The 23,632-nt window shown below is 20.0% G+C and overlaps 1 protein-coding gene across 1 annotated transcript in view; it reads left to right on the forward strand.

Moving 5' to 3' along the window:
* qless (decaprenyl diphosphate synthase subunit 1 qless) overlaps positions 1-23,632 on the forward strand; it is a 178,125-nt gene that overhangs the window by 127,714 nt on the left and 26,779 nt on the right. Inside the window, exons 3-4 of the mRNA XM_003694297.4 lie at positions 2,950-3,083; positions 16,701-16,842. Coding sequence (XP_003694345.1) covers positions 2,950-3,083; positions 16,701-16,842 — 276 coding nt within the window. The remainder of the gene's footprint in view (positions 1-2,949; positions 3,084-16,700; positions 16,843-23,632) is intronic.

The raw sequence follows: 23,632 nt of genomic DNA on the forward strand, positions 1-23,632 counted from the left end.
CAATATTTATATTTTTTTATAGATTTCAAATACTATTTAAACGCAATAATATTTCAATACAAACTGATATCAAACCTTAAAATAAATACTTACAAATTTTCAAATAATATTTATAAATATTACGATATTAAAAAAAAATCTTTAATACATAGCATCTATTCGAATTTTCGAAATTAAAATTGTATAACAGATTTTGAATAACATATTATTTTGTTCGTTAAATTTATAATTATTTAAAAATTATTTTATTCATAAAAAATTGATTTTAATCATTTTTTTTTAATAATATGTTCTACTTTTGACAATAAATATTCTTTCTTAGAATAGAAAAAAAATTATTATAAAAAGATAGAATTATAAAATTAAATTTTACATAAAAGATAATATAATTGATTTTAAAGATAGTAAGAAAGATCAGAAGAATCAGAAAATTTATGATGAAATATTTATATAATTTTTGAATTTATTTGATGAAATATAAATTTAAATATATTTGAAAGTATTGTTTCTATTTTCTATAATATTTATAGAAGATTCGAATTGAATTAGATAAACTTAAAATCTATTTGTGAAATATTTGATTCCATTATTATGCAATAAATATTTGAAAGATAATCTCCAGATTATTAAGAATAATATATAATTATAGATTGAAAATGTTAATTTTAATATGATAATTAATTTAAATGAAGACACGTACAATATCTAATGTTTTATTATTTTTGTTATTAATTATCATCAATTATAAGTTGTTATCAATTAAAATATCAATTAATAAAAATATTAAAAAAATAAATATTAGATTTTTCTAAAAATTTTAATTGATTATTAAGAAAATATGTAAAATAAAAATATAAATTTAATTATGATACTTCTAAATTTTATTTTAATAATAAAAATAATAGTATTCTTTAATCTAATAATAAAATTGAGAGAAATAAATGTGTTAATGAAAATTTTAATTATAAAATTTCCATAAATGATCCATAACCAAAACAAATAAAATAAATAATAGTATTTATTTAAAATAAATTCTATATCTTTTTTGTGATAATACATAAATTTTTTATTTCAAAAATATATCAATTTCTTAATTTAAGTGACACATATATAGGATATTATCATTTTAGACTATATTTAGCAATGAAAAAATACTTAATATATAATTAAATAGATAAATTTAATTTTATAGACATTATTTAAAATCAATATATATAAATTTTATATATTGTAAAGAGAAATTTTTTTAATTTTTCAAACTCTATTTATGTATTGACAATTATTCTTCTTTTATACGAATTATTTTTATTTCAAATAAAATAAAAAAAATTATAAAAGGAAAAATAAATATAGTAAAAATATGAGATCAATATTTAATTTTAAAAATATGAGATTAATTTTTAATTTATATGTAAAAGTAAAATATTTAATAATAGATTTAAATAAAATGAAAATTATCTTTTCATTTCATATTTATTTTAATGTCTTCTCATTTAATGAACGTTTTTTGTTTGTACTTTGTTCCTTTTAATATAATTATTATAATTTAGAAATGTATTATATCGTTTTCTAATATATATATATGTTTTCTTATGTGATTATAATAAAATTTTTTGCACATGCATACTTAAATTATTCTTAAATTATTTTTAAATTATATATATATATATATATATATATATATATATATAATTTATTTCAAGATTTTTCAAAAATTTAAAGAATATAAATTATTATATAATAATTTTAGTTTTAGAATATTAGGATATTTATTGTATTTTATATTTTTAATTGTGTTATAATAACAAGAACTAAAATGGCATAATAGTATAAATATATAAATATATTATTTAAAAAATAAAAAAATTCATTTAAATGCTAAAAACAATTTTAAAGAAAAAGATTATAATATTAAATAAATTTAATATCAATAAAAATATGATATAATTATTCGAAGAAATAAAGTTCATTTATTAATGAAAAATTTGTTTCTGAAATTTTTATAATTTATAAATTATTGGACAATAAAGATAGTAATAATTATAATAAGCATATAATAATGTTAATTAAAAACAATAATATAAATATTTGATAATAATTAAATATTTGTTATATATTAAAAAATTAATTTATTTTCATCGAACTCGAATAACAAAAGATTAAATATTTATATTTTTATAAAATTTGAATGTAGATAATTCAGATATTACATATATGACATACAAAAAACAAAATATTCAATTATTCAAAGTATAATTTGCATTATATTTGTGAAATAAAAAAATCTTTATTTAAGTTTTATTTTTTTAATTATAATTTATAATAATTTAGTTTTTCATAATAACTTAGTTTTGTATAAAATTTATAATCTACATATAAGACTTAAAAAATAATAAATAAACTGACAAATAAATTATTTCTTAAATAAATTTAAAAAATAATTTTAAAATAATTTTTAAGGAAACTTCTTTAAAATATCCTTAAAAGATTTTATCTCAAGAACTTATTATTTAAATGAATAATTCGAGTAAAAATTAATCTAAAATTCGTTTGAATTTTTCTCGAATTTTTATTAAACTACGAAATTCTATTTCTAAAATAAAAATACAAATAAAGATACAAATAAGATAAAGATCAGTTAAAATAATTTATTATTTTATATTACATTATTATATATTAATATATATTAATATACATTATTATTTATATAATATAATATACATTATATTAATATACGTTATTATATATATTATTATATATTATCTTTTATATTTATTTGAAATAAAAAATGCATCCAAGTCTGAATTTTATTTTAAAGAGAATATGTGAAAATTATCAAAATAAATAGATGAGATATAAAGAAACAAACGGAAACGTATGATTGGTTTTCTAATGTTCATCAGAAAATTCTATTTTAGTAAGTCAAGGTTATGTTTGTTATTGTTCTAGGAACTCATCAGAAACACAATATATAAGGAGCTACAAACTATAGCGACGTATTACTTCGATGGTAAGGGAAAAGCATTGCGGCCGATGGTAGCGATTCTCATGGCACGGGCTATCAATTATCACAAAGAAAGAAAGTGAGTTGTAAAAAGAGGCATTTTTTCTAAATTTTTTTAAACTTGCCATCAACTTTTGATATTCCATACAATTATAGAATTAATTTTCATCTTAAAGTGTTTTGTTTTTTCTTTTATAAATTATTTATAGATAATTTAAGCATACTTATATAAATTAATTCGATAATTAAGACACATATTTATATCTTTGGAAAATTGATTTCAGATATTGAAAAAAATATAAAATATCGTTCATATTTGATTTTTGTGTAATTAAATTTTGGGCAAAATGACCAATATGTTATTTATATGAAGCATTAATTAAATTTTTAAGTTTAACAATTAAAACAAATTTTCAGAATATGGATGGTTAAAAAAATCAAAACTCAACAATTTATGTTTCGATATATAAATTTTTATTATTCTGATAATTTTAAAAATTGTTTTTGAAAATTTTTGTAATTGTAATGAATTTGAACTTTTTCAGATTTTTAAAATTTTTCACAAAATTGTAATATAGCAAACCATATATCAACAAATTTTCTTCCCAAACTATGATCTAATATTTATAAAAATATTAAAAATTAATAATTTAAATAAATTAATAATAAATTTAATTTTCGAAATTTAAAGTAATTTATATTTATTATTTATGTTATTTATATTCCATAAAATAATTGATAATTTAGCTTTTCATAGTTTAGAATTTAATACTAATGTATTTTAATTTATATTTTTCTTATTCATAAGTTTAGAGCAAATTCTCAATATTCTATAATTTGAATTATATTTATATAAAATTTATATATAATATTTATATAAAATTTTAGTTAGAAAATTGTTTTTTAGTAAAGTCTATATAAAATATTAATATACATAATATATCGCAATAAAAAGCGATATGTATGTTTATATATATATATATATTATATATGCAAAATATGTAAAATATGTAAAATATTTTGTATATATAAGTGATCACATTTTTATATATTTCTCGATAAAATTAAAATCGGATGAAAATCAATTACAGAGTATTATTGTATACAAAAAGTGATGTTCGAATTATAAACCATTGCAGTCATATTATGTTATTTATATGATTCCTTAAATACATTGAATATTATGAAATGCATATATTTAATCCTAATATTGTAGTAATGTATCCATTATCATTTTCAGAAATCCAAATAAAAAAAATATCACTGTAATTAATGTCTTTTTAATATCCATTATATTAAATCAATGATTATAAGTGATTAATATAAATTCATATTGTTAACAGTTGGAAAAATTTGTAAGAATAATTTTTTAAATTAAATAACGTAAAAGTTTATTAAAACTTATAGGCTAATACATCAATGAATTTTGACTTTTTTGAATGCTCATATACTCAAAAACTAATTGTCAGTTTAATTAAAAAATTTATCATAATTGATATCTCATAATCATTTGATATAAAATTTAATACAAAAATTGAGAATTTAAAAAAATGATTTTAAAATGATGAGAATGAAAAATGATTTTATTTTTGATTTATTCTTTCTTCTTATTCTTTCTTATTGATTTGCTTATAGTTACGTACTAAACAAAGCTAATTTTTATTACTTATCACTCCTTGTCACTTTTTCATTAAATAATAATATCTTTCTTTGATAAATTTAAACGATTCATATAATAATATATACTTTGAGATATTGTCAACTTCATTACTGTATATGTTCTAGCATTTATTACATATATTGATTTTCAGTATGAAATATGAGTTAAAAGTTGTTTTTTTATTATCCACTAACTGATTTTATCTCATTATATACGTATCTATTTTAGTTTATTCAATATAATAAAAAATCCTAATTTTGAATTTTTTTTTATATATGAGAATCGAAAATGTTTTCATATATTTTTATCATTCGAATCGAAAATATCATATATTTGTATCAAATATCATATAGTATCATTAAATGATATTTAAAAATGATAAAAAATTTCTTTAATATCAAGAATCTGTCTAACAAATTTTTTTTATTTTTCTTTGCTATATTTATAACAAAAAAATTTGAATAAAAATATTCTGTTCTAATAATTAAATATTATTTTATTAATATTATTAACATTTTAAACTTAAAAATTTATTAATTGAATAAATGATCCATATTTAAAGACATTTTTTCTTTAATTATATATTACAATTTTTTATTTTTGAATTATTAATTTTTATTCAATTTTATAAAAATATTATTTATTTATTTTTATATATATTGCAAATATTTATTTAAAATTTTGGTTTCTATTGAGTTTGATTTAAATAAAATATAAAAGATAATAATTAATCTTGTATGAATCTTTCTTATGATATATATATATATATATAAAATATATCATAAAATATCTTAGAATAATTCTATATGTGCATAAAAATAAGGAAAATTATTTAAAACAATTTTTATTTTATAATCTTATACATATGATATTATTGATATTATTATTGAAATTATAGCAGTTTCATGTTTTAAGAAATTGTTAAATATCTAAGTTGTTAAATAATAAATTAAAAAAGTATATTTTGATTATTTTTAATGTTAAAAAATTATCGTATTTATTGAATCAAATTAAAATAAAATAATAAATGAAATTGAAAAAAAATCTTATTTATTATTATGTACAAAAAAATATAAAAAATGTAAATAATCAATATTAAAATTATCTTCAATTGTTTTTGGATTGCAAATTAATGAGATGGTTAAAATATCAAATCAGTATTACATTCAAAAGGATAAAATTAAAAATGAAAAAGGAAAAAAAATTATTTTTAAAATCTTCAAAAATCATTTTGATTATTATTTAAATTATTATGATTATTAATATGGATTTATATTTCAATAAATTTGTATTACATTCAAAGTTCATGACTATATATAACGACTATAATAGATTTCACTATTGTAACTTTTATCTTGTTATTTTTATACACAAAACTATTCTTCTACGTAAATTGGATTACGTGTCAAAGAGATATAAGAAAAAATTGATAGAAAATTATATTACAAATGAAAACTTTATAAAATAAAAAACCTTTTTTAAAAAACTTTATAAACAACTTTGAAAAAAATAACAAAATCTAAAAATTTTCTTAATTAGAAAATTAAATTTAAAAATGTATCAAATACATGAATATTTAAGTATTTCGTAATTCTATATTATCAATTCTAATTTTGTCAAAAGCAATAAATATTTTACAAAATTTTTTTTCTTATTGAATTTTCATCAACGTTTCACAATTTTATTATAAATATATATCATTGAAATCAAAATAACAAAATGTAGTATTATTATTATTAAATTCTAAACAAAGCATAAATATCTGTCTTTCATATTATAAATAAAATGATAAATTTTTACATAGTTTATAATATATAAGTATAATAATAATTTATTTATGATTTTTTAAGCTTAATACTTAGATTTTAAGAAGTTCAATATCTTCGTTATTATGTATCCATATATTTTATATGTAATATTTTACAAACATTGTACATTAATTTTTATGAAATTTTTTTTCGTATTCAATCGAGATGATTATGCATAATATAAATAGTGATTAACTATTATTTTTTTTTATTCTTTTTATATTATGTAAAATTCATAAAATATTTTTTTTAAAATGAACTATTAATATTTATATAAAATTTATATAACTATTAATTTTCTATAGGAAATGCCATGTTCGAAAAAATATGAAAAATTATATATATATATATATATATATATATATATATATATATTATAAACAAAATTAACTTTCATAAATCCTTTATTATATTTCATAATCCATTAAAAAAAACTAATAATATTAAAAATGCGATTCTTAAAATTATTCAATTTTGACTTAAAATAATTTGTAATACTTAAAAATTATATTAAAAATAAAATGTTTTACATAATCAAGTAATTTTATTTACATAGTATATATCTTTGATTTCTTTTAATACTTTACTTGAATTTATTTGTATTTATATTTTGCAATAATGGAGAAATAATTTTTACATTGCAACAAAAATGAAATAATAGAACATTTTAATGTATTTATTTATAATATTGTATTTACTATTACTATTTTTATAATAATTTTTTTATTTATAAAAGATCATGGTATTAAAAATTCTTTATTGAATCACACAATATCTGAAAATGATAATTAATTAAATAATTAATTCATAAATAATTAAAGATGAATTTTATTAAAATAATTTTAAATAACTATTTTTGTATAAAAATTATAATTAATGAGATATAAAAAAATTAATATATCATGATATTTTTTATAAAATATAAAATATAGATATACTGTTTAAAACATAATAACTTTTTAAAATTAGATTTAAAAATTGATTTTTTTTGAGAAATTAAAAATTAAAAAGGATTAATATACTGGATGATATATAAAATATATCTTGAAAAAATTATAATTTATCAGAATTATAAAGAAAATAAAGAAAATCACTTTTTTTTATTTAAAGTTTTAATGAAAATTTAAAAAATACATGAGTATTTCAATAGATTTTTATCACTTATATAAAAATTTCAATCGAAATTGATTAATAATAATGTTGCTATGAATTACAAATGTTAAAAAATAATGAAAATCGTAATTTTTCATTGTGAATTTTAGTTTAAAATTTACGAATTTTTACATTTTTCTTGTTTATTTTTTTACTTTTATGTTTTAACCAATTTCAATGAAATTTTCAGCATATGTATAACTGACATAAATTTTCAGAATATTTTTTTAATTTTCATTACTGATTCAAATAAAGAAATTGTAAAAAATAATTATTTTCTTTACATAAAGTGCAACTAGATATGATTTTAAATATTGCATAAAAGAGGATACCTGAATTGAATATTATCGAAGGACTGTACTATTTACAGTTGTAGGATATAATTGCTTATATTGTAATATGAACTTGAATGAACTATTTATGATTGATTAACGATTAAGTAAATTCTCTAAATTTTAAATCTGAGTTCAATATTTAAAAATATAAAGAAAAAGAAAGTAAAAAAATCTATGTATCTATGTATCTTTGCATTGGATGGCAATTTCCAAATTGAATTTTTGCGCATAAGTCGTGTTGCAATATATGGGGGTATTCTGTAATAATTCATCACAAGGCATTTGGCGCGCAAGGATGACTTGATGTAATTTGTGAAGTAACCATTATTATATCTTAGTCTCGCGTGATTGAGAGCTAATCTGAAAAAATAAAAAAAATATACTTGCTTGTAAATTATTGCTAAAAATCTAAACTGTTAAAAATACTATTATTGAAAATAAATTCAAGCTATCTTGACCACTTGATAAGTCAATCTTTTTTGTCCTTAACAGACAAATTGCAATTTTTTGGAGATTTTTTTTTTTGCGCATTGTCTAGTAAATTCATTTCTTTTTAAAATAATTTAAGTCCAAAAAAAAATTTTTTTTTAAATAATTTTAGAGGATATACTTTTTGAAACGATAGTACATTTATTGAAAAGAATTTATGAAAAGAAAAAAAATTTAGAAAAATAAAAATTAATCAGACATCAAGTTATTATATTTAATATTAAAAATTGTACGAAAAAAAAAAGAAAATAATGTTCTTTACATTAGAAGTTAATTTTTCATTAACATACGATATTAATATATTTTAATAAAAATAATCTTATTCATTTACATTATTGTGATATGCAAGAAAAAGTAACATGGTTTAGAAAGCATCAAAAGAATGGCCGGTCTTTCTAATTCATAAATCGCTTTGAAAATAATTACTTGTCATTGTATGGCGAAATGGCGATAATGAATATGAATGAGATGTTCTGTGAATGAGAACTAGCATAGCGTACATTATTACATATCTCCAAGAATCATAAATAGTACGTGACTTCATAGTTTGTGGTGTCAAAGATAACTAGAAAAATTTATACAATACTTTATCGATCACTATGCAAATAATTAAATGTTTCTTTGATTATTATTTGATGATATCATTTAACAATTCATTATAATGAATTTTATTAGTGACTATCTGCAAGTTTAATATCATAAATGATTTATAACTCCATAATGATCGATTTTAGTGAAATCTATTATTTAGTTACAAAAATTTTTATATTATATTTTATAATTATTATATTTTGCATTTGATTTAAAATTTTTTTTTTAAATTTTAATTGTACTCGATGAATTTACTTTTTATGAAGAAATAGCAATTTTTCTGTGACTTATCTTTTATGATAAGAACTTATGCATAATATATATATTTATGATAATAAAAATATTTATGATAATACTTATGCAAAATATATATATATATATATATATATATATAATCAAATATATATAAAACTAGAACATTAAAATTCAAAATAACGGATTTCATATTTTTTATTCTATGATTATTCAAAATATTTTACAAAATCAATATTTTATTTTATTAAAATAGATAAAAAATATATTTAAATATATATATCTATTTATTTTCATGATATTTTAATTATAATCATTTATATATAAAATAAATACTTACATATTATAAGCTGGTAAATTTAATGTTGAATTAAAATTTTATTGAAAATTAAAAAATATTAATTAATCTAAAAAGAAATTTAAGATTATTATAAAAAGACAGAAAAAAAAATTCACTTTTGAAAATTCACAGAAGTACACATAAGAACTGATAAAATATTTATAAATTTCTGATTTTACTTCTTTTTTTATCATGTTCTGTAAGACTAAATTAAGAATTAAATTTTTCATTTTTTATTTTTTTTCATTTATTAGCTTTATTTTTTCTTCATTTATTATTGCAATTTTGTTATTTAATTAAATTTATGGGAAACAGATTTTAATTTTCGTTTCACATATATCAGAATCAATTAAAAAGAATTCTTTTTTTTTAATGATACATAGAAGACAAAATATAAAAAATAGACAATAGTTTTTATAATTTATTTAATTTATGATTTATTTTTTTTATGTAAAATGAAAAGAATCATAAAATTAATTTTATTTATTTCTTTGTAATAAAAAAAAAATTTATTAAGAATATTATTGAAACATGAATAATTATATATATATGTAAGATTGAAACATAACAAAATTAGTACTTTTTCATTCTTTTGTACGAAATATTAGAATTTAATATTAATGAATTCAATAATATGAAAAATACAAAACGTGGTCATATATCAAATCCGGTACGCATCACACATTGACTTGTCTTTTTTCCGATCGGGACGCATTCCATCTCTCCTCACTACATTTTTAGAGATATGAATTCCCCTTCTTTCGTCTCTACTTTTTCGTTTTAGCACTTTTTGCGTTCAACCATCATAGCGACTCTCTCTCTCTCTCTCTCTCTCAACATATTACTATACTCAGCCATTCTTACAATCTTCGTCCTCAAAGATCTCTAATCACTCTCTTCAATATACAATGCTTCAACTACATCATAGCGTTTTCACTTTCGTTACTTGATACGGTCCTAAATATTTTTGTTTTATCTTAAGTTTTGATCCGAACTGAATTCGTTTTATAAATATTATAAATATTATAAATATTACTCTCCAACTTTTTATTTAATCAGTTGTTTACATTTCTTGTTATATATTCTTCTATTCTCTTCTTGAATTTTCATCAAATTCTTCTTAACAATCATACATAAGTCATCGCGATTTTCGTTGTAGTTCTTAATTATTTCTTATTCAATCAACGTTATGATTTTTTAATTCTGCTTCAGTCGCATTTGAATTCCGAATGGTATCATTCCTATTACTTGTTGGTATATACTATTAATACACTATTGTACTTTGTTGACATTTTTTGTATCATCATTCTGGATTATTTAGTTTTGTATTATAATATAAAATGTATATAATATAAAACTGGTATTATAATTTCAATCGTTCTTTTAATCTGTCCTCTTGAAATGCCTGACGTGGACTGCGTACATGATTAATTCCTTTTTCCGTACAAAAATTTAGAGATTCTTCTGAAATAAACGTGCTTCCCTTATCCGAAATAATTCGTTTTAGATTTTCAAAAATCTTTTGCTAATTTTATTTAAGCTTCATTTAATCTATTTATTACTGTTTTCGCATTAACAGTTTTGATTGAATACAATTTAGAGAAACAATTAATTACTAATACTAAAATGTATCGATATGCTTTACGTATAACAATCATAAAGCGTGATCAATATGATAAACACTGAGGGACCTTGAACTTTTTGGCGGTGACAATAATTCTCCTTCCTTTTTACCGGCTTTTTTATTTGCAATGATATATGGGATACAGCAACTAATGAAATCCTTTAATTTCTTTTCTAATCGCGATATATAATATTCTTTTACGACATTTTTTTTTATTTTCTTGACACCAAAATGGTCGTTGTCATGGGCATTTCGCATTACTTCCATCTGTAAACATTTTGGTATTACAATTATCTTTTGATTGTTCTCTATTCATAAGAACATCGTTTTTTTACAAAATAGTCTTCGTAGAGTTAATTTTAATCTAATGCTTTAATCTAATCCCGAATTCTGTGTTCTACTATATATTCGTAAGCTCTTTTCGAGAGTCTTCTAGTGTTCACCGCGCTATTTTCGACGATAATTTTTTTTTCTCTTAAGTGCTTCGCAGTCCGTTATAAGCTTAATTCCTAACAGATAAACTTTTAATTTCTAACGCATTAATTATTGTTAGTATCTCTAATTCATACGAATACAATTTCTTTTCGGCATCAATCGTTTTTTTGTTATAATAATAAATAGGATGAAACTAATTCTCTTCGCTAATTTTTTGTAATAATACTGTGCCGTAATCTTTCTTGCGTCTGTATACAATTGGGTAATTGTTTCTGAATCACAGATTCGCAATACAGATTTGATTATTAGTATTGTTTTTGTATATGTATATGTAATGTTGTAAATACTTCCTGTTGACTACTACTAAATGATTCATTTTTGTTAAGCATATTCGATAAAGATCGCGCTATTTCAAAGTAATTCCGCACAAATTTATGAAAATATCCTGTCAAACCTGTAAGTTTGAGAAAATAGTGTATGCCTCTTTTATCGTTAGGCCTCTGAAATTTTTTAATTACTTTAACTTTTGCTTCGTCCGGATAAATATGTTCATTTTCTATTTCCTGGCCGAAATATTCTTTTCGCTTTTTTAAAAACGAAATATTTGTTCCAGTTAACAAATAGTCTACTGTTCTCAGCTATTAATGTTTTTTCAATATTTTCAAACTCTTGTTCATCATTCTCACCCGATACAATATCAATATTATACATCATCATCTATGTAAAAACTATTTTACATCTTATTAAATCTTTAAATATTTCATAATAAATTTAAGAAAACTAGAAAGGTTAATTAATAGTTCAAATAATTTTTTCAAAAACTTAAATTATCCATTAGACATTATAAACGATATGTATTTCCGTCAACATATGAAAAAATTTATTCTTTAAATCCATGATTGAAAAAACACGCTCACTTCTCAATTCATCGATCCTATCTTCAATGAATGGCATGGGAAAATAATCACGTTTAATTCTCTTATTTAATTTTCAGTAATTAATACAAACTCGATATGATTTGTCTTTTTTCGGAATTATCACTATTGGACTTAAATATTAACTCTTACTTACTTAGATTGAATGATTCTGTCTCTTAATCATTCATCTATCTGCTGATTTAATATTAATTTTTCTTTCAATACTAATTTACGCGGTTTTAAATAACCTATCGTTTACAATTATTAGCATTTCTACATTTGTACTTACTTTATTCGCAGGTATATATCGTGATATTATCGTTTTCAATTTGTTCTTATACTTACTTTTAATATCAACCTCAATGACATTGTTATACAACATATTTATTAATTCATTAGTATCTTTTTCCTTCTTTTCCTTCCTATCGATGATCGCGATTGGAGAATTGCTTGTAACTCTTTTGTTATTTTTTCAATGTTTATTATTTCGCATTGTCGTAATCGTATATCAATGCCTTTCAAGAAATCTTCACCTAGAATTATATTATGTAGTATCGTTTCAACCGGCATCACAAAAAATTTGAGTAAATGATTTTCATTATCTGCAACGATGGTAGTTTCAAAGGTCTTCAATTATTTTTGTGATCGCGTTACTTGTTCCCTTTATAGTCAGCACTTCTTTTAATGGAAGATTAATCTTCTGGTAGTTGGTTCTCTAATTAGCGTTAACTTACTTTCCGTATCAATAAATATGTAACTCATTTTATCGTTTATTAAGATTTCATAATTTCCATAAGTCGATCTTGATTTTGAGATACAGTTAATATTTGTTACATTCATTTTTTCCATACCGGGGCAGCGATTCGCAATATCTAAACGTATTGCACTTAAAACATTTTGATCCTTTATCTCATTTTGGACAATTTTTCGCATTGTGATCCCCCATCCTACATGTGTTGCAACACGACATCCGAGATTTGTTTGGATTTTCTCTTTTTTCCATCACATCGTCTCGCTTTTTCATATATTCTTTATGTTTCAACTTTTCTTTCATACGGTCATAAATGACTAATCTTTAACTGTTTCAATGTGTGTGCTTGATATAGTACGAGTTTGTTCTGTTCCTTATCTCTATTCCATCAATTATATGTTCTATTAATGTACTTTCTTCTACACTATTCTTGTTAGCGATCTCCATCATATGTACGCGTACACATATTGTCAGCTTATTTTTTGTGATTTTCTCTTATATTTATATAACAGTGTGAATTTGTACACTGCTTATCATCGTTTTAAATTTCTTTTTTAAACGTATCTTCAAGGCTGTCCATGATGTAAGATTTTTTTGATCTGTTATAAATTGATTCCATCAGCATTCTTTTCCGTATATAAACATTTGCAGATCATTTCAATAATGTATCTATTTTTTCCCATTTCATCAATCCATTTAAGAATTTATAATCGTCATCCGTGAAACATGAGAATGATTGTTTGACATTTCGTATAATAAACACATTTGATTGTTTGCCTTTTGAGAATATTTCCCACTTTGTTTCAGTTGTTTTCTTTGTATGGAATTGTCATGTATTCTTCCTTTTCAGATTCTTCTTCTTCACTGTCTTCTTGTCTATTTTCTATATAAAGTTTTAATCTAATTCCGCTTTCTTACCGGTCGTATTTAAATGTAATTTTGACAATTGTTTGCTTAACTGTTTTATTTTCATTTTCTCTATTTTATTCACATCCAATTTACTTCTTGCATTCAGATCTCTTATTTCCATTATAGTTCTTTCTTCAATTTTTGACTATGAATTTCTAAAATGCAATCTCGCATTTTAAATGAATATTGTTTGACTCCATCTTGTTTATTTCATTAATTTGCCACTTTTGCGTTCAGAACGTTCACAATTCGTTTGTATTTATCAATTATCACTCATTTTATTTCTTTCACTTTCACTTTTACTTATATGTTAACTAATTCGTTTCCGTGAATATTATACGTACCTGATTTTTTCACTTGTCGTCGTCCCCATCCCATCTCAATCCGTAATCATTTATTCTGAATTTATCCTAGTTGAGTCCCCAATTGTAAGATTGAGACGTTAGGGATAAAAGTTAGTAATTTTTTTGTTCTTTTGTACGAAATATTAGAAATTTATTATTAATGGATTCAATAATTTGGGAAATACAAAACGTGATCGCATCAGACGCTCTTCGGCAGGCATTACACACTGACTTGTCTTTTTTCCGATCGAGACACATCCCATCTCTTCTCATTATATTCGTTTGTTTAGAGTTAAGAAGAGAATCCCTCTTCTCTCGTCTCACCTTTTTGGCTTCAAGCACATGCGTTCAATCATCACAGCGGGTCTCCCTCTCATCATCACTATATATGTGTGTGTGTGTGTACGCGCGCGCACGCGTGCGTGCGTGCGTGTGTGTGTATAATATAAAAGATATATATAAACATATATATAATATGGAAAATATCGATTTAAAAAATAATATATGTATTTTTTTAGAAGAAAGTATTAGAAAAGTCTAAATAATATTTTATTGTAAAAATATCCCTTCAATTATGAAACGTGCTCAGTTTTTAATTTTTTTTTCCTTGTTATATAAAAAAATTTAATTATTTTGACAATATTATATTATTATATTTATATTTTGTATTTAAAAACATTTACTATAAATGTTTATGTTATATAAGAAATATATAATAAAAAAATTATAATATTTTATCAAAAATTTGATGACAATCATTATCAGAATTTAGCAACATTTATTTAGAACATAGCAACAATATTTAATGCCCATAAACTAGTGTTTAACAAATTTTATTTTGTTTGATAATTATCTGAGGAAAATATCATATTTCAAACATCATAAACAAACTGTAGATTATATATTTATGAACATAACATATAGTATATATTATGTAAATAAAGAAACAGACAGATATTATATATAATCGATAAATTTATTTACTTAATTTTTAACATTCATTTAAAATTTTTATGAAATAAAATATTACTTTTTTTTTACAAATATATATTATTATAAATTTTAATTTTTTTAGAAAATATAATTAGTTTAATATAATATTAATTAATATTATAAGCTAGACTTTTATCTGACAAAATCCATAGTTATAAAAACTTTCGTAAATACTAATAACTTGAGTAAATTTGGATTAATCATATTCTTATTAAATAATAATAAAATAAAAATAAATAAATAAGAATTATGATAATATTTTGAAAAAATTCTACTATTAAATTCTTTTTGATAAAAAAAGTGAAAAATACATGATCATAAAATTTATTTAGAAAAAAAGTATCAATTATATGCTTATATAAAATTCATTTCATCAAATTAATTTCGTTTATTTTTTATTATTATATTATTATTGTGTAATATAATTTTACTATATAAATCACAATACATCATAATAGAAATAAAATATATTATTAGTGGGTGATTATTCAATAAATATATCATTTTATGATTGAATTATTTAAATTAATATTATATTAGTCTAATATATAAATTAATTAATATATAAATTAATACTTATAAATTATAAATACTATAAATTAATATTGTTAATAAGTCTTGATGCCAATTTTATAAATTAATATATATTAATATATACTTTATATACATTATGTATATTGCATTAAAATTTTCTGAGAATATTTATATATTTTTGTAAATGTTATATGCTTTTTATATATTTGTAAAATTCAACAGTCTAATAAACTTAAAAAAGAAAAAAATAGATAATTATTTTTGCAATAAAAAAATTTTTAATAAAAAAAATTGATTTTCATCTATTTGTTTTAAAAAATATTATACAAATTAAATAAAACATAAATTATAAATGTACAATAACTGTACATTTAATAAAAATCATGTTTTTTTATTTATATTAAGCAAATAATCATATAATTTTTATTTGAATTTCAGTTTCGATTTACAAAGTTGTTAGAATGAAATAAAGAGTAAAATAAATAATTATTTCTTTAAAATACAATTGCAATCATTGAATTAGAAGAATGAAATGAAAAACAATCGATTCATTTCGTTTCAGTGGTCTCTTGGATTCGCAACGACAAATAGCGATGATTTCCGAGATGATCCATAATGCTTCCTTAATCCATGATGACGTAATCGATCAACCAGGCTTCCGTCGTGGCAAACCTTCGATCAATGTCGTCTGGAGTCGAAAAAAGGTAAGATTTAATAAAAATATATAATATTGAATTGTTATAAAATTTCTTTCATTAGAATATCCGTTATATGAACATTCTATTTATGAATATTCTGTCGTGAATATATATATATATATATATATATATATATATATATATATATATATATATATACTATACAATATGTATAAATAAATATTTTATGTAAATAACAATATATTGTTAAATAATAATATTGTCAAGATGGAGGATATTGATAATTAAAAAAAAATATGACATTAGAAACATGAATGTATGAAAAATTTAATAAAAAATATAATGTTAAAAAATTAATTGTCAGTATAAAAAATAGAAAAAAAAGTGATTCTGAATTAAACAATACTTAGATTGAGTATATATAATATACATTTAATATATAATATTAAAAGATTGATAAAAGATGAAATACCACATAAAGTGCAGTGACTTAAGTTTATTAAATATATTCTAATAATTTAATTATATATACATACGCACTCATGTATATCATGAATGTATGTAAAGGAGCCAAAAACAGAATAAAGATATACGTATGTCTCTCTTTTTGCATTTTCTAATATATTGTTCGCGATGGAGAAAATAATTAGCTAATAACGAGCATGAATAGTATCATTATTAAATAGAAAACATTGCATATTAAACAATTTGGTATTCCAAATCTTTTAAGTTAATCAGCATTTAATGAATTCAATGGTCAATTAAATAAATATAGTATGTATATATATATATATATATATATATATATATATATATATATATATATATCGATAATATTGAAAGATTACTGAAATAATAATGAAAAATGATTTTATTATTCATCATCAAAATTTATAATAAATTAATTTATCATAATCTGAGTCACCGAAATTTATTGTAGAAATATAAAAAAATATAAAATAAAAACAGCTATATAACTGAATATTTAACAAAAATAATATAAATTGTTGAGATTAAAAATGTACAATTTTGACTTATGGATTAGTTTTATAATCAATAACTCTCAATTTAGTTTAAATATATATATTTTTTTAATTTTACTTATATTTTTTTTAATAAATTCATCATATTTTTTGTAAATAATTTTATTTAATTTTTTTGAATTAAAATGAAATGTGGATTTTAAAATTTTAGAACTTTATTATTCCATGATTTATAAAAGAAAAAATTAGAAACAGTATTATAGGATATTTTATCGATATCGCTTAATATTACTTTTGTTAAAAATAAACATTTATGTTTATTTCATTTTTATTTTTTAGCATAGTATAATATAATTTAATATTTTTCTTTCTTTTTTATTTCTGTAGAATTTTTTTTTAAATGTTTTATTTTTCATTGTTATTATAATAATCTCAAATAACAATGAAAAGAAAGTTTATAAGCCAATTATTATACGCACTTGGTTTTCTTTTAAATAATAATTAATAAGTAGTAATTCATGAATTATTGTGTATTTTTATTGAATATTATTGAATATTTTATTTCATGCACTTTTGCTTATCATGAAGAAAGACTATGTTTTGCAAAAAAATTTTTCACAAAAGTCATTATAATTGATGAAAAACTTGATCAGATATTATATACAATAAAATAATAAAATTGGTTTTAGTTATTTTGAAAAAAAAAATTAATAAAAGTATTATATTTATTTCTCTAAATAAATTCTAATACAATAATCTAAATTTTATGAATATAATATAGATTTTTCATTTATTAACAAATCGTTTTATTTATAGCTTCTAACTTTGTTTATTTACTTTTTTAATCTTTTTGATAAGAATTACAGAAAAGTCAAAAAATTTAGCATCACAAATTTGAAAATTGAAAATTCTCTTCGAAATTAAAAAAAAAATAATAATAAATATTTTAAATTAATAAATAAATTAATAATTCAAATTTATTTTAATAATTAATTTTAAAATTAGTAGTATTAACAGGCAAAATATATAAATATCTTATAGTTCCCAATAGGATACTTTGTAGATACAATTGCAGATCTTTTTGCAAAAAAAAAAATTTTCTAATCATTTCTTAATTAATTCTATATTTTTGAAATATTATATTTGTAATATTTGTAATCACGTTTGCTATCTTCCAAAATTTTTAGCGACTATTATATTCTTTAATGGCTTAAATATTATGCTATATATGACAAATAAATTCGAATCTGATTTAAAAATTTTTTACAAAAATTGTTTAATTTAATAAGAAATTATTCAAAATTAATGAATTCCATTCCTAATTTTTTATCTTTTCTGTAATAAATGCTAGTAAAAAACTTAATTGAAAAAAATTACTATCTTTCCATCTAGTTTCATGCAGTTTCTTATAACCATTAATTGCATTTCCAATTTTCTCTTTACTCTAATAAAGATAATATTTTTCAAAATCTCGCTAAGCATAGCCATCAGATCGTATACAAACCAAAGATTCCCTTCCGGTTCCAGGTTAAGAAAGCGTGCACAGTTAGCATAACTATGAATCATATTAGCCTCCTTTCTTTCTCTCTCTTTTTCTGTCTCTTTTTTCTTCGATATTTCAGAGAAAGATATTTCCCTATTTTTGATATCTCATCAGAGAAAGTTTCGATTTCCATCGATCAACGTATGTCCGACAATTGATGAGAAAATATCAAAATTCATCATGTAAAACATTTACGTGTTAAAAATGTTTAATCGATTAGAGAATGATAGTTTAGCATTACTTTGCGGCTGATGCAATTGAAAAGAGAGAAAGACGATATATTATTTTTAACGATATGTTATTGATTAATTTTTTATTTTTAGTAAAATTTTATAAATATGTAAAATATGAATTATAGAATATGCTTAATTTATTATGATTGATCAAATATCTCAAAAAATAGAAATAACAAAAGTTGTTTGATATAAAGAGATACAAGTAATATTAATAATTTCTTTATAGATTATTATGAAATCATATTGAAGATCAATTTTTATTGCATTAAGAAAGAATTGATGCAATTCATTATTTTTTCAAAAAAGTATTAAACTGTTTTTATGTATTGTTATTAACTATTATTATGTATTAAAAATCTTTAGAAGATAAATTCTATTTATTGTAACTTGAAATTCATAAATTTTATCATATGAATGACAAGAAGAACATTGAGAAAAATAGAATATTGTTTTTTATTTTTCATAATATTTTCATGAGTTTTTGTACTTCAAAATATATCTCTTAAATTAAAGATTTTTCAACATTAAAAAAAAAAAATGATTTAATATATTTTTCTAAGAAATAATGAACAGTTAATAAATTAAAAATTATATAATTCCATCTGAAAAATTAAATTTAATTTTTATATAATTTATGCATTTAATTATGAAATGTTTTTCAACTATGAAAAAATAATTAACATTATGCACAATTTGTTTTTTTATAAACATTTTTATTTAAAATATTGTTTAGATTTAGATTTTTTTATTTTTGAAATTTTTTTTTATCATTTATATTTTTTAAAATATTTGAAAAAATCAGTAAATCGTGTGCATAGAACAATTATTTTTTTTTTTATTAAAATATCATTTTAAGAAATAAAAATAACCTTAAAAATTAACTTTGAAAATATTTTTTGTTTTTTCAATATAATATGAAATATTATTACATAATGATACCAGTTAGAAAATTTTTAAAAATTACGAATTATTTTATTAAATCTTATTAAAAATATTTCTAAGTAAAATTGTAAAATATAAAAACATTTTGAATCTTTGGAAATTGATTTTATTTTCTTAATATAATATTTCACAAAAAAATTATTTTATATATAACTCACTATATTTTACATATTAAATTGCATTAAACGATGATTTTAATAACATAATTTGTTATTTAAACTTATATTATGAAATCATTTGTAAGATTATATATTTTACATTTGTGTTGCATATATTTGAAATTGATTAAAAAATTATGTATAAATATAAATTCTTTTAATTTATCATATTTATTCTACGTTGATATAAATAAATATTATTTTTATAATTTTTATTTTCACTTTTAATTTTCATTGCATGAAATAATTATTTCATGTGTTTCGTAATTGTTAGTGTCTCCGTGATCGATCCCGTAGATCTTTCAGAATTGGCTGATTTTGCATATATATTATTGCCGATTAAGATTTTTTAATAAATAATTCAAAGAATTACTTCAAATTGACGAAATAAAAATAAATGAATTCACTAAGTAAGATTATTGTACAAAAGTTTATTACTAGCAATAAAATTATAGTTCTACTAACTATTTTTTTTACATATTAGATAGTTTTTAAAAATCTAGATTATTTTCACGAGAATTTAATTTCAATTATATTCTATTTGTTGTAATGATTATGGCTATTACGATTGCTCTTCTTCTTTTGATTTTTTGAACCTGCAAAAAATCAAGAATTGGAGCCCGAGAGAATGGAATCACTTGAGAGATAACCAAGTCACTTCTCTTCAATGCACTTATAGGCACAATATGTCCTAGAGAGAATCTAGGATTCACTATCGGTAGATCGCCTGGCAACGGGTTTTTCAAGTCCGGGCTCTTGGAACCGAGAACAACCCTTTGGATAATGACCTTATAGTGACATATTGTCTATAAATTAGAAAATTTTTCAATTTTCAAATGTTTAAAGATAAATTTTCAAATTGAAAAAAATTTCAAAAGTTTTATCGTACGAGGCTAATTTTCGCTCTAAATAATATCGTATAATATTAATATCGTATTAATATTTTTGTATTTATTATTATATATTTATTTATATCATAAAATATTTTCAAGATATTTATATCAATTTTAAAAATATCATGTAAAATTATATATTATATATTAAAATATATAATATTATATATTGATTAAAAAGAATATATAATTATAAATCAGTTATGCAATTAGTCAGAAAAATTTTAAATTAACAGATATATTCGTCATATGAACTAATTGATGAACAGAATATTTATAGAAAATTTTTATATAAGTTTATATTGAGTTATACTGTTAAAATATAATAGTTGAAACAAAATAAAATAAAATGGATTTATTTGTTTGTAAATAATTTCATACATAAAATACGAATTTAAAAACATTATACAAATTATTGAAATATATAAATATTCAAATTTTTCTATTACAGATTTTTCGATTTGTTGATATATCTATTATTTGCACTTTCTGTAAATAGTTTTGATTATATAGTTTTTTTAATATATTTTTTAATATATTTTTACTTTATTTATATCATTAATGATTGATTTTTATCATTTTTAATATTTTCTGTTTCGTGTTCACATTCATGTTTCTCAATTATATCATTTTTTTTATCAGTATTAACAATATTATGATTTTTATAAAATTGAAATTTTTCGTAACTTTAATTTTTTAATTCTAAACATATTAAATTGTATTTTATTTTTATTACAAAACAAATGATAATTGTGCATATCTAGACATTCTGAATGAAGAATGAAGAATTGTTAATTTAATTTATTTCAAAAATATTAAGTTTCAAAAGTTCTTTGATCTATACTGATCTACTTTTCTAAAATTTTCATAATTTTATTTTTCGAAAATAATAAACTGTATCATATTTATATATTTTAATAATACTTTATTTAAGAATATTTATTTATGAAATTTTATACACTTTATATATAAAATATTCTATTACCATAGTTTTTCTTTTTCACATTAATTATTCTTTTTTTCCAAAATGACTTTAAATTAATCATTTAAAAAATATTCAAAATGATTTTTAATACTTGACAATAAACCAATTTTTTTATGAAGATTCAATAAATCAATGTTGTGTTGTTTCATTTGGCGTATTATAATTATAAAACTTATTAACTACTTAATATTAATAATTAATAAAGTTTGCAAAAATATTTATGATATTTATCGAGAAAATCTGAATGCTCTAATATCAATGAAAATAGACTATTTCTCAAATCTTAATCACTAAAATAGTTTTTATGTCTAAGTTCTTTACAATCTTTAAAATCTAATAGTTTTTATATGAATAGAAAATCTTCAGTTTATTAAAATGTTATAAAATTACAAGTATGAAATTTATATTATATATTATATTATTTATATATAATTTGTTATATATTTTTTTATATAATATATAATATATAAAGCCGTAAGCGAGTACGTCTTTAAATATTGCACAAATGCCTAAACTGATATTACTGCTCGAAGAATCACCTATCGTAGAAACGATAATAATCGTTTATCTTATGAGCTCTGAGTGAACGAATGGTGATACTTTAACTCTTTGCGGCTAACTGTGTTTCTAACTGTTCTTTGATAAACTGTATCATCGCCGAAATCTATCTGTCTGTTTTCTATGCCCATTCTCAATTCGACTACTGTCTTCTCTGCCTGTTCTAATTCGACTACGCAAACTGCGAATTTGGTTTTTTCTCCAATCCTTGCGTGAAAATGCACACAGAGAGGGGTTAGAGGGACCAATCATCGCATCGAAGGGCGGTTTCGAAGGATGGGCCTTCGCGAGATCGCACCGCAATGCGTGGGAATCAGGACCTTTTGCTCTTGCTTCCATGGTGGTCTATCACAAGGCGTGCAAACGCAGCTTGTGAAGTGGTATCTGTTTAAACTAAGATCTGAAAAACATTACGAAAATCATGCTTATAAATTACTGTTAAACTGTTTGGCAGGTATTCGAACTATTGAACAGTAGAACAGGATCTGACTATTTGACGAGCCGAGGCCTTAACATAATTCATAATATATATTCTAT

This window comes from Apis florea, unplaced genomic scaffold (assembly GCF_048593485.1).
Source record: "Apis florea isolate Af1SG1 unplaced genomic scaffold, ASM4859348v1 contig_1789_pilon, whole genome shotgun sequence".
NCBI classification, from domain to species: domain Eukaryota; kingdom Metazoa; phylum Arthropoda; class Insecta; order Hymenoptera; family Apidae; genus Apis; species Apis florea.